The sequence below is a fragment of the Orbicella franksi genome, chromosome 6, assembly GCF_964199315.1.
Source record: "Orbicella franksi chromosome 6, jaOrbFran1.1, whole genome shotgun sequence".
Taxonomy (NCBI): Eukaryota; Metazoa; Cnidaria; class Anthozoa; order Scleractinia; family Merulinidae; genus Orbicella; species Orbicella franksi.
This window is the reverse complement of record NC_138150.1, coordinates 27,807,103-27,819,151: the sequence shown is the minus strand read 5'-3', so window position 1 is coordinate 27,819,151 and position 12,049 is coordinate 27,807,103. Positions and strand designations below refer to the sequence as shown.

The 12,049-nt window shown below is 37.0% G+C and overlaps 1 protein-coding gene across 1 annotated transcript in view; it reads left to right on the top strand.

The window, feature by feature from the left end:
- Nucleotides 1-12,049, top strand: part of LOC145490572 (uncharacterized) — a 91,691-nt gene that overhangs the window by 62,202 nt on the left and 17,440 nt on the right. Inside the window, exon 8 of the mRNA XM_081469671.1 lies at nt 11,331-11,453. Within this exon, the coding sequence (XP_081325797.1) occupies nt 11,331-11,453 (123 nt within the window). The remainder of the gene's footprint in view (nt 1-11,330; nt 11,454-12,049) is intronic.

Sequence of the window (12,049 nt, the reverse complement as noted above, 5' to 3'; positions counted from 1 at the left end):
CTTCACTCCATTTGCTGACAAATTTTAAGACCATGGGGTCGGAAACAGCGAAAACGTCTCACTTCCTCTCCCCTTTTTAATTAGAAAAGGCCTACCTTGGCTCAGCTCACCGTAAAAACATTAATCTTCCCTCAGATCCCTGTTAAAAGGCCCTTCTTCATTCTGTCTCCTATAGAAAACCCATCTTAACTCAACAGACAATGAAAAGGCCCGTCCTCATTCACCCCAAAATGAGAAGGCTCGTCTTCATTCAGCTCTGTTTAAAGCAGTCCCTGTGCGGGCTCCACAAGTTGACCATGATGACACTTTATTTCAATACGGTGCTTACTTACAGTCAAGACTCTAGTCTCCCTTATGGCCCTATATATGAAACTAAGTTACAACCTGACTAATTACAGAAAGTTTAAACATTACAACATAGGATACTAAGCTACTAATTCAACGCTTACTTCACTTATTCCATCCGAGGTCTGATAGCTATATCTCACACTTGTTTAAATAATCCTTCAGCCAGTGGTCTATTTCCACTGGGCTTAAATAAATGATCTTTGTTACCCTTGCTTGCACTGAAGAACTTTGTTTTTCCTTCCACACTTGCGCGTTATTCCCCCAAGCCTGCCTTTCACCTTGAAATTTGGTACCAATCCCCGCGCCAAAACACACCGGAAACAGGCCATTACGGCTGGAGGAGCTAAGAACGATTGTCTTGCCCGGTTCAAATACCAAATGGAACAGAAATTTCCGAAATTTCCGGACTAGTTCGCCGAGAGGTTGAGCGAAATTTTTAAAACGGATGCTCGGAAACGAAAGCTTCTATTCCATTCCATTTTGTTTCACCAACTTCGTTTAATCAAATGGAACGTGGCCCCTCTTCAAGCCGGAAACCGGGAAATGCCCCAACGAAATGTAACATGTGCGTAGTGACTATTTTTACCTAACTTCCATGCGGTAACAGATAGAGGATGTCATAAAAAGCTTATTTTACCAAGCGCAGCTGAGAACTTCTGGACATTTTGGACAGTTTCCTGAAATGTTGGCAAGTCCCAGGAGGGGAGAAAGTATGAAGTGAAGATTTGTGAAAAAGCCTTTTTCCGTTTTTCATCGTTTACGTGTGGGTAGAAGGCCAAAACATGTTACAGTTAAAAATCTGAAAAATGGGCAAGTGTTAAACTCAATTTCGTTTTAGCACAAAGGGAAAAACATAGAAATATGTTTCGTTCTTATTCACTTTAGAAACAACGTGACAATCTGTCAAAATAATACGATCTTTTTTCTTTGCAATTTCTGCCATGCACCAATCACCATACGAGGAAACTCTTTAGTTGTAGCGAACTCTGATAACTAAAAATTGATTAACCTATTGAGTTGGTATATTTGAATAAGGAACAAGTTAAAAATTGAATTCAGATGCTACAGCTCAGCTAATGATTCACACCATTGAACCACTCTCCAGAGCTTCTCGCTTGAATGTAAAATTACCGGCCAGTTTTTGCAAAGTTCGAGGCGTTGTCTTAGACATGTTGTCATTGTTTTTCTGCTCAGCCTTCGTGTTATTGGATTTCTTGTTCCTGGAGGCACAAGGTAAGGTTCTCTTCATTCGGTGTTCGAGAATATTTCTTCGGTTTATCGTTATTTTTGACGATGTAAAAAAAAAAAAAAACACAGACAATAGTTTTTAATGCCTTTGCAATAGCTTAAACTTTTTTTCACGAGCCTTTTAATTTGTTTTGGCAATCATACTCGCATGATCGTGGATACTAAAATTAATGAGCGTTCAACGCAGCTTAGTTTTCTCCGCAAGTTTTCAGTGCATGTAGAAAACGATATAGTCAGCTCATATTCGATAAATTTATTGCCCTGTATGATAACTCGTCGAGCAACATTTTTGAAAGTACAAACTTGTAAGGGCATACGATTTGATTGCGTTCCTTGAGGATCATGATTAGGATCGGGATCTATGATCCAAGATCACTCGGATCATGGTGCATCAAATTAAAGGAGCCGATAAATCCTTGTCCAGTGTGTTTCCATCGGATGTTTTTTTTTTTGGTACACCGTGATTCGAGTGATCTTTGATCCTGAACCGGATTATCCCAAATGAATGTACGATCATGAAATGTTTTCTCTGAGGTTGCACGAAATCCTTGTTCTTCGATATCAACAATCCCTGGGAATTGCTCTGACTAGAGTTTGCGCCACATGAAACAATGAATGTTTTCATGAATAGTCTTTCTGACGAATTTAAGCAACAAAACTGATCTAAATTTTGCAAAAACTTTGCCAAACGTTAATCAACGGTTTCTGTGAAATAACCTTTTTCACGTACGGTTATCGTTTCTCATTTGCATTCCAATATAATCCAACTAGGATGTGAGGCAATTTCGGGCTATTTTGTAGTTTCAGCCCGAAATTGTCTCGCATCCACGTTGGATTACATTGTGATGCAAATGATAAAAACTAATCGTAAAAAGGGCTATAGGACAGATTTTTACATAATTAAGGTAAAATGGCATCGTCGAGAGCAAGTTAACGTTAGACACTTTTCTCTTAAACAGGTGGTTTTGATATGCCCATGCAAATTTGTTAAACAGCTGTCGTTGCTTGTAGTGTTTTGTCAAAGCAAAATTAATAAAATTCGTTGTTTATCCACCTTGACAAACAATCATTACACTTAGTCCGGCCCAGTCCCTGAACTCTTCCTCTCACAATGTAGTCCAGTCTCCCCGTTCTCTATAGAGCGGGAAGACTGGGCTTCATTGCACTAAACTGTCATTCGTAGTCTTCTCGATTTGAATAAAACAATAGAAAAGTACACATGACGAAAAAACAAATAGAATGCAGAGTTTATTTCTTTCCCTCCTTCTGCTTTAAAAACAAATTTTCGTTCTTCAGCTCACTGTCGTAATTTGCGATTCACCATTGATCCAATACCTAGTTACCAGTTCGGGAATCACGTAATACGAACTATTGACGTCAGCAACGAGGATATCTGCCGACTGCAATGCTACTGAAGCCAAACTATGTAACTTTTTAAGTTATTATTTAGACCTTTTCGGCCAATATTTTTCGTGGGGATGGTTTTTGGGCAGAACTTACGAATTGCAAGGCAGTCTGTATGATGAAACACTGCCCTCGTGTTTGATATATTACTTCTAGAGAATAGTAATTACAGTGTGACGCACTCCACCAAACAACTTGAAATATTTTACAAGTTATGCGTCAGCCTGTTGTCACGCAAAGGTAGGGTTGCCACACGTCAAGTAAAAATTGTTCAAGGTTACCATGATCTCAACGACGTTTGACTTAAAAACCTATCAGTCTTTGATGAATGGTTGGGAAGGAATGCTGTTAGGGGAGGCTGGAGGCCGCTATTATATCTCGATATATCTGACGTTTTTTAACTTATTTGGTCAGGGAAATTGTATTTTGATAATAAAATCGATTGGTTTGACGGTCTCTAGATCGCGCCTTCAGCGCTCGATGGGTTTCGACAAAACACTGACCCCCCCCCCGTCCCACTGACCCCTATAAAATTAACCGGAAAAAGAAAATAAAGCCCAGAACTATTAATGGGACCGATTGAAGTTCATTTTAAAAGAAATTTAGCTTACCTGAAATTTCTAATCAAGGGAAAGTCAAGTACTGAATAATGATCTCTATGGCCACAATGAACAGCTCAACCGGACTTAATTATTGGGTTTCTCTCTATATGTTGTAATGCGCTAAGGTTTTGCGGATGTTTATTTTCAGTATTTATATATATATAACGGAGCCAGAAAATATAGGTGCGTTATAAAGAAAGATGTTAAAGGGGGGAGGGGGGGGGGTGGGTCCTTCTTAATTTCAGATTTTAGAGCTGTTGCTAAGGGATTTCTGAAGGCGATATTTAGAGGAAAGCTATTTTGGAGAGTTTTACATTGTTAAATGGAGAATTTCTTTATGGGGGAACGTTTCCTTTGAAAAAAAAAAACTTTCGCGTGCGTAACTAGTGCCAGTTCCGATTTTTCTTATGGATCAGAAATAACTTAGCCTTCTTTATAATCAAAGGCACTGAATTACTGTTTATACATAAAAGAGGAAAGCTAGCTACTGTAGAAAGTCTGATAATACCGCCGTTCATTACCTCATAACTTTTATGATAATGCGAGTTTCATAAAACCCGAACGTAGTATTAAGCACACTGATTCAAAATGTCGGATCTAGATGGCTTTTAAATTTAGTTTTTTTTTTCTTTTCTGGACACGTCACTGGTCAAACATGGCCGTGATTTGAAACTTTTGCAGGACTCCTCTCAATGGAACAAAACTTTGCAAAAAGCTTATCCTTAGGAAGTCTGGTTTTCAAACTACGAAGTTTCGAAACCTTCCTTAGCAACAAATTCATGCCCATAAGGTAGTTGAGAAGGATCCCCCTTAAATGACTGCTTCGAAATTCGCAACATTTCTTCACCGGTGCAGCTAAATATTCGAATTCGAATTCGCAAAAAACAGCCATCCACTGTATTAGACAGTGGTTTGAATTCTGAACACACTCAAGTATTTTTATTATTCCTCGCTCTAAATTGTTCTTAATGTGTTTAGTTGTTAGGTGTTGTTTTTCCAGATTGTTTTTGTTCTGCTTCAATACTATTAACAGTTGCGATAAATACAAACAATAAGAGCGAATTGTTAATGGAATGTTGAGGACTAATAGTCGGAAATTTCTCCTGACCGCTAAAATTTTTTCAATTGCGTTTGAGTTTCTTCCCGAAATGTTTCATTAAAAATGATTACATAAGCTGCCAACAAACCCGTCACCATGCTAAAACCTGTTCAAGGAGGCGTGACTACAAACAAAATCTCGCGCGCTGTGATTGGCTAAGAATAACTTCCAGACAATTCTTTTGGGTAGCTACGGTAAGGTGCGTTGCACTAGAATTATTTCGTGCAAAATAATTATGATAATGCATTTTAAGGGACTAGCAACAATTTTATTTTTGTCATCACATAATTGGTCGCTTAGGAAGTCTTCAAAACGCTAGTATATACCAATCTTTGGTATCGTGAAAATGTTTTGGTAATAAACTACTGAATTTGTCATGGTAGTCTTGGTTCAGAAAGAAAAGCACAAGACATTAACAGACGAAAGGCCTTGTATATAAAATCCAGTGACCCCTTTCGTTTAATCAGTGCTCTTGATAGCAAGAGAAACCGAAATAAGGACCGGCACTGTTGGCCACTTTGACACGGCTGCTTTACATATATAATTCTAATGCAGTGACTCAGGATACACGAGTAAATATTTGATTTCTAACAACAGCAGCGATGAAATAGATTTGACTGATGGCGTTACGTTGTTGTTTTGGAAGGTTTCATGTTTAACAAATGTAATGTCCAAATTTCACAGGACGAACAAACTAAAAGCCTCTCTTTCAAACTTCCGGCGTCCTCAAAGCGTTTTGTTTACACGTTCTTTCGTTGTTATTTTTTTCATCGTAAGGCCTAAAAGGTAATTGCGGCTGAAAAACGTACTTAACTCGATTTGTTTTTATAACTGTGGAAAACCACGTAACCACAGCAACATCTTTCTTTTATTAGCGTTGTCAAGGACAATTATCATCATTTTACATGTGCGTATCAATAAAGAACCAATTTACTGCCCCAACCACAATAGAGGGGACCACTTAAGTTGTAGCAGTCAGTAATAATTGATAAGTATAACTCCATGGAGCTGGCATATTCGAATACGGAACAAGTTTAAACTTACTTGAGATGTCGCAGCTTAGCTCATGATTCATATCATCATTGAACCACTGACCAAAGCTTCTCGCTGGAATGTAACACTACCAAACCGTTTTTACAAAGTTTTCGATAACTTGTCGTAAAAATGCTGTTCGCATTTTCCGGCCTTGTTTTCGTCTTGTTCTTTTTTTTCTTGACTGGATGAGCATTAATTTTTTTACTGGGCTCAGTAATTCGTTCGAAAAATAAGACTCTACCGTCATCTTTCATACCTTGTCAGACCATTTCTTTGAAATTTTTTAGAGCTGCCAAACACAACTTTGTATGTTAAGCTCATAAACTATTAGTGTTAAGTCATTCAATCAAAGGCTCCCTGAGCCAGCTCATGGATGAATAGTTGACTTTTGCCTCTGTGGCAAAACCAGTCTTTGTGCAAAACTATTCGTATGAAAATGTGTGTCACCTGTACGTTCATTGTCTTGAAAATCAAGTCATTTTCATGTGAAATGTTTTGCACGAGCATTTGTTCTCAAAAAGAGGCAAAGAGCAACTCAGAAGTGGAAGTAAAGTCTGCATATGAGCCAAGTGGCCCATCAGGTCGGCACTTATCCTGGTTTCTGTAGCATGAAGCGACTATGAGTATTTCTACTACCCCCCAATTGGGATGCTAATCGATCGCAGGGTTACTCCCACAATATTAAATTTGCCAGCACTTATTTATACACCTGAGTGGAAAGAGGCACTGTGAGAGTTAAGTGTCTTACTAAAGAACACAACACAATGTTCCCAGCCAGGGCTCGAGGCCAGACTGCTCGAAATAGAAAAGAAATACAAAAATCAAATAACAGGTTGTTTGCACAGACAGCTTATAAATTCTAAAATGGATAATACTTAATTTTGATTGGAATAGGAACATTGTTATCATATTAACTTGTACATGATGTAGTGCCAAAGAATAACAACAGTCTGTTTCAAAATGAAATCATCAAATGAGAGTTCACCATATTTGCCAGTCAGTTCAAAATTGACAATATAATTATGTATATGAGTCAGCAGTACACTTAGGGTCAAGGTAAATTGGTTATGGTCCTTGTTCAGTTAACATTATGAAACAGCTGTATAACAATGATTACTATTATGTAAAAATTACAATACATGATTTTGAAATTTATTTTAGACAATCAAATTGAGAATGCCAGGACTGCCAAGAGTATTTTGCCAAATTTCACTTAAGTGAGACATAGATATTGGCAAAATCTTGTTTACTTTAAGCTAAGTCAAAGATAAACAATTTGATTGTAGCTTGCAGGTAAACAGGAAATCTATAGAAAAAATAAGTATTTCCTTCAATATTATAAGAATGATTTCGGACAGTTTTGTTTCAATCATGAACCTGAAGTGGAGGGATTGTTTTTGTTTACAATTTATAAGGTTTTTTTCTAAAGAACTACGTCCATGGAATGGAGGAAGGGAAGTAACAACGTTTTATACAAGGAGGCTCTGGCCCAAGGTCAAAGACCTATCCATTCTACGGTGTTTTTAACAGGAAAGGCTTTCCTTTCATGTACGTGTAGCTTCTTGCCTGAAACCCCTTTCAACAACCTAATGTGGCCCACTAGACGGTACAGTATTTTATTCCTATATATCTTGGTAATTGTTTGTGCTAGTCGCACTAGCAATGCAGTAATACTAAAAAATATTGCAGATATATTTCTGCTAATAGATTTTTGCAACGATTACAGAACATACTTATGTTGACAAGTAGCAAGCATTCTCTTCTCCATAATTTAAGTTTTGATGTCAATTTGTTTAAATCTCTCATTTCTAGGAGCAAAAAAAAAAAAAAAAAAAAAAAAAAAATCTACAACACCAGCCACCATGCGTCCGGCTCTTTGACACAATTGGACAGCATATCTTTCTCGCAAACAAATAGATCTACACAGTCTTTTGGACTTAATTTGTTCATCCATCACTAAAATATTGCAGTGTATATTTACTCAATCATACATGTAGGTTGCCTTGCATATCATCCGTGAAGAAATTTTCACTCTGGTTGAACTGCATGGAATACAAACGAAATGTAGTGTGAACGACAACAAAACTAAAAGATAAGGCAATTCGACATTTTTTCCCCTAAGTATTTAAAAACAAGCTTACAAATTTCGAGCTTGCAATACTAACACAGGCAGAATTTCAATGTGTGCGTACAAAATAAAACAATAGAGAAACAATGAAACCAAAACCTAACAAGAATTTAAGCTTACCTTAGACTAAACAACGAGAGAAAGCGAGTGGAAACCATCAAATTCTCTTGCCAAGAAAAAAAGCTAATCACGATCTCACTTTCTGCTTTGTCCTCCCGGGTGTCTTGTATCAATTCTTTGACCTCGCCGACCGTGCTGTTGTAAACGATACGTGACCACAGTCATAAATACCTCTACAAGCTTTCATCTAGGTGTGAACAAAAGCCGATAGGCAAAAAACAACATATTTACGAAAGAAAATCCCACGAAACCAAAATGGCCGACTTCAATCTTCGAGGTGTTCGACAAACTCGCACCCAGGCTCTCGATTTATCCGACAAAAATGTACGCCTTTCTAGTCCCCCCTCGTCAAAGAACCTTCCCGAAGACGACTGAACACTCTTAGACAAAAACAATACTTAGAAGGGGAGGTAGGAGAAAATTGTTTAATCCAGGTTTAATGAATGAATTAATTAGAATCGAGTGAGTGAGTGAGTGAGTGAGTGAGTGAGTGAGTGAGTGAGTGAGTGAGTAAGTGAGTGAGTGAGCGCCATCCGACTACCTCCTAAGCTCATGGATGTTACATAACATTCATGAGCAAAAAGGAAAATAATCGTAACATTGCGCCGAAAAGTATAATAGTGCGCACTAAACGGAAGCAAGCAACTGAGACAATTTGTCGATGTTTTTTTGTCAACCTGAAAACAGCTCGTTAAGAAGCGAAACTTGAAATGACTACTATTTCTTAATAATCATACATTATGTTGTTAAAAAAAAGAAACCGCGATCGGAGAATTGAAATATATGTGGAGTTTTCATTTCCAAAAAGCTCTGCAAATTGCTCTAGAATTTAAGAAAAACGAAACCTAATGAGTTAGTACGCGAATCTTTTTTTTTTTCTGAAAACTAAGTTGAAGTAACAACTAGTTAATTTCATATAACTCTGTTCTGTTTTCCTAAACAATTTCTTAAGAAAAAAGAACCCAATGGTTTGCGTAGAATTAGCCCGAACACATTACATGTAATAAGTCACATTTAATACATCACTGAGAGGAAGTTTTATAACTTAACTTACACCTAATTCAAACAGGTGGCTTTGACATGCACATGCAAATGTGTTTAGCAATTGTCGTTCGAGAATCATTTTCTCAAAACAAAGTTACAAACTTCATGACTTATCCTCAGTCAAAAAAAAATTACACTGAAAGTAGGTTCACGCAATTAGGCTCGAGTTCAAAGAGAATTTCAGGACACGTTTGGTGAACTCAAACCGTCCAAACCAGCACATTTTTCCTGTTTTTCCAATTTTGTGCACCTACTCGAGTTTTCCAAAAATGCAAAACTAAACTAAGCAACTTTTCAAAGTTTTGGCCTCTGAAGTTATATGGTTGTAAAGTTCTGAAGAGGTGCATGGCTTGAGAAAAAAATGTGATATGAATAAGATAACTTAAAAACGGAAAAGTTCTTTCTTTGTGAAAACAAAGGCTTGAAATCAAACGTTTTCATCTAAACAGACATTTATTCCGATTTTTCAAACGTTGCGCCGGGAAATGGTACGCTCTAAACGGGAGGCAAGACTGTTTTGTTAATGTTTTTGACAACTTGAAGGAAGGTTCGTGAAGAAGCGAAACTTGAAATGACTGCTGCTTCATAATAATCACCATTTGCGGGTCTGTTAAATGGTCGATCCTGTTGTTCAAAAATATAACGCGAACCGAGAAATGATGATGTGGTATTTTTTCAGAGATAACTGTCATTACCAAAAAATATACTCTGCAAATTACTTTAGATTTTCCGCAAAATGAAAAATTAATGAGTTACAGAAGTGCGCGAATGATCTTTCTTAAAAGTAAGTTGAAGAAAGACCTACTTTGAGTTTAATAAATAATATGAACGAAAACCTCGATTAATTTTTTAAAATCTGTTATTGGTTAAAAGCCACCTGAGCAATATTTTTCTCTATTTTCTTCTTCTTCAGTTTTTCTTCCTTTCTTTCTTCTTCTCTATACTTCGAGCCTTGATCTTTTATTTCGAGTTTTGCCTCTCGTTTATAGCGTCATTCCATGAAACAGCTTTATTAACCCGAAAACCTAACTTGAGCCTCACGCACTAAACATGCTTAAAAAATTTGAAGTTTCTTTGCAAGCAATAACTGCTTATTTAAAATAATACAAACATCTGAATTGACTCAAACAGAGAAAGAAATTTATGTCACCACTTTTTATATTATTATTATTGTCTTTATCTTTCATTTTACTGACTTCGCCAGAAATTATTTCAAATGTTTACATAAAGGCATGCCAAAATTTTCATTTTTCAGGTCACTGTCGTGATTTGCGATTCACAATTGATCCAATCCATGGTTACCGACGAATCACGTGATACGAACCATTGACGTCATCAACGAGGACATCTGCCAGCTGAAATGCTACATGGAGCCAAACTGTGTCAGTTATAATTTTAACAAGAAGGAAGAGGCAAATGGACAACACAAATGTGATCTGAATAACTCTACTTCTGAACACCACAACATACACTCAGGCAACCTTGCGAAGAAAGAAAGTTATGTGCATCGGGAAGCTGAAGTAATCATGAAATTTAGAAGTTGGAGATAATAACTGAAGGTGGCTGGCAACAGTTTCCAACACTTTCCAAGACTTAGGTTTTGATGGGTCCAGCGTTATAACCACTCTTTATCAGTTGCAACAATCATGTTTTTTTAAAAAAAACTGTCTAATCATTAGTAAACACATTGTAATCATGATACAATAGGTTACCATAGCAACAGTATGATCTGCTAAAAATACCCTTTATTTTAACTACTAATATCTCGAAACAAACTCAGTGACCCCCATATGTTACAATTATTGTTATCGAATTTTGATCAACTGTTTAGTTTATAAATGTTTTAAAAACTGTTATATATCGTCAATGGATGCCATTGTTGTAACAGCTATTTTCGTTCTTTTCTTTGAAGAATGCTTGTGCAAAGAAACCTTGCCAGAACAACGCAACCTGCCAGGCCGGTTTTACAGACAGAGATTACCAGTGTTTGTGTATTCCCGGATTTACTGGCCATGACTGTGAAAACGCTACTAATACATTCTGTTCTAATAAGTGCACTCAACTTAGTTGTGAGAGGTTTGAGGGGTTTAATACCAAGAATGAGAAGTTATGACAAGGAGTTATAACTTCAAAAGTTGGCTTTCTATTACTGCTATCATTATTTATAATTATGTTGTTGTTGTTGCTATTACTACTGCTATTGTAGTCGGCTCTTGCTTACCAGGCAGTACGCGCTAGAAGATCACAATTATCACCGGCGTTATCAAATAGATATTTCACAGGAATTTTTTTATTGTGTTAGATATTGACGAGTGTACCGATGAAACACACAGCTGTGGTGTTTATGCTGTGTGTAACAATACACCGGGATCCTTTAACTGCATGTGCAAAGATGGATTTTATGAAGATGGAATAAAGTGCACTGGTAACTATCTGTAACACAATCTCGTGCATCTAGTTGAACACTATTATTCCAAAGCGAGAAATTTTATCAGACATTGGTAAGTTACTTTATATCGTATATGTGAAAAAATAACTGAGCAATAACTTATAAGTGAGTCGGCTAAAACATACTATCTTAGGGCGAAAAGTTTGGGAAGCAAGCCATTTCAATGGCCGTTTTTATGCTAGGGACGTTAATGTCGTCTCGGATGTTAAAGCTGTCTCGAGACGACTTTAACGTCTAGTATAAAAACGGAAAATAAGGAAGACGCTTTTAATGTCTGTCTACTTTAACGTCTTCTTTTAAGAGCTCTACTCTTATCAGTCGCCTTTAACGTTTGAGACGTTAAACCTGTCTAGTATAAAAACGTGACGCCCTTAACTGTCTGCCATGTTATCAGCTAGTAGATTTGTTCGTATATTGCCGCGCTAAAAGTGACTTGTTTCCAGTGTCCTCCGAGTATAGCACCTAGTCTTCTTTTATAAAAAAATACATATTTCTTTATCAGGCCGTGTATTTAATTGCGTCTCGTTTTTATACCAGACACCCTTAACGTCTTAGACGTTAACGGTGTCTAG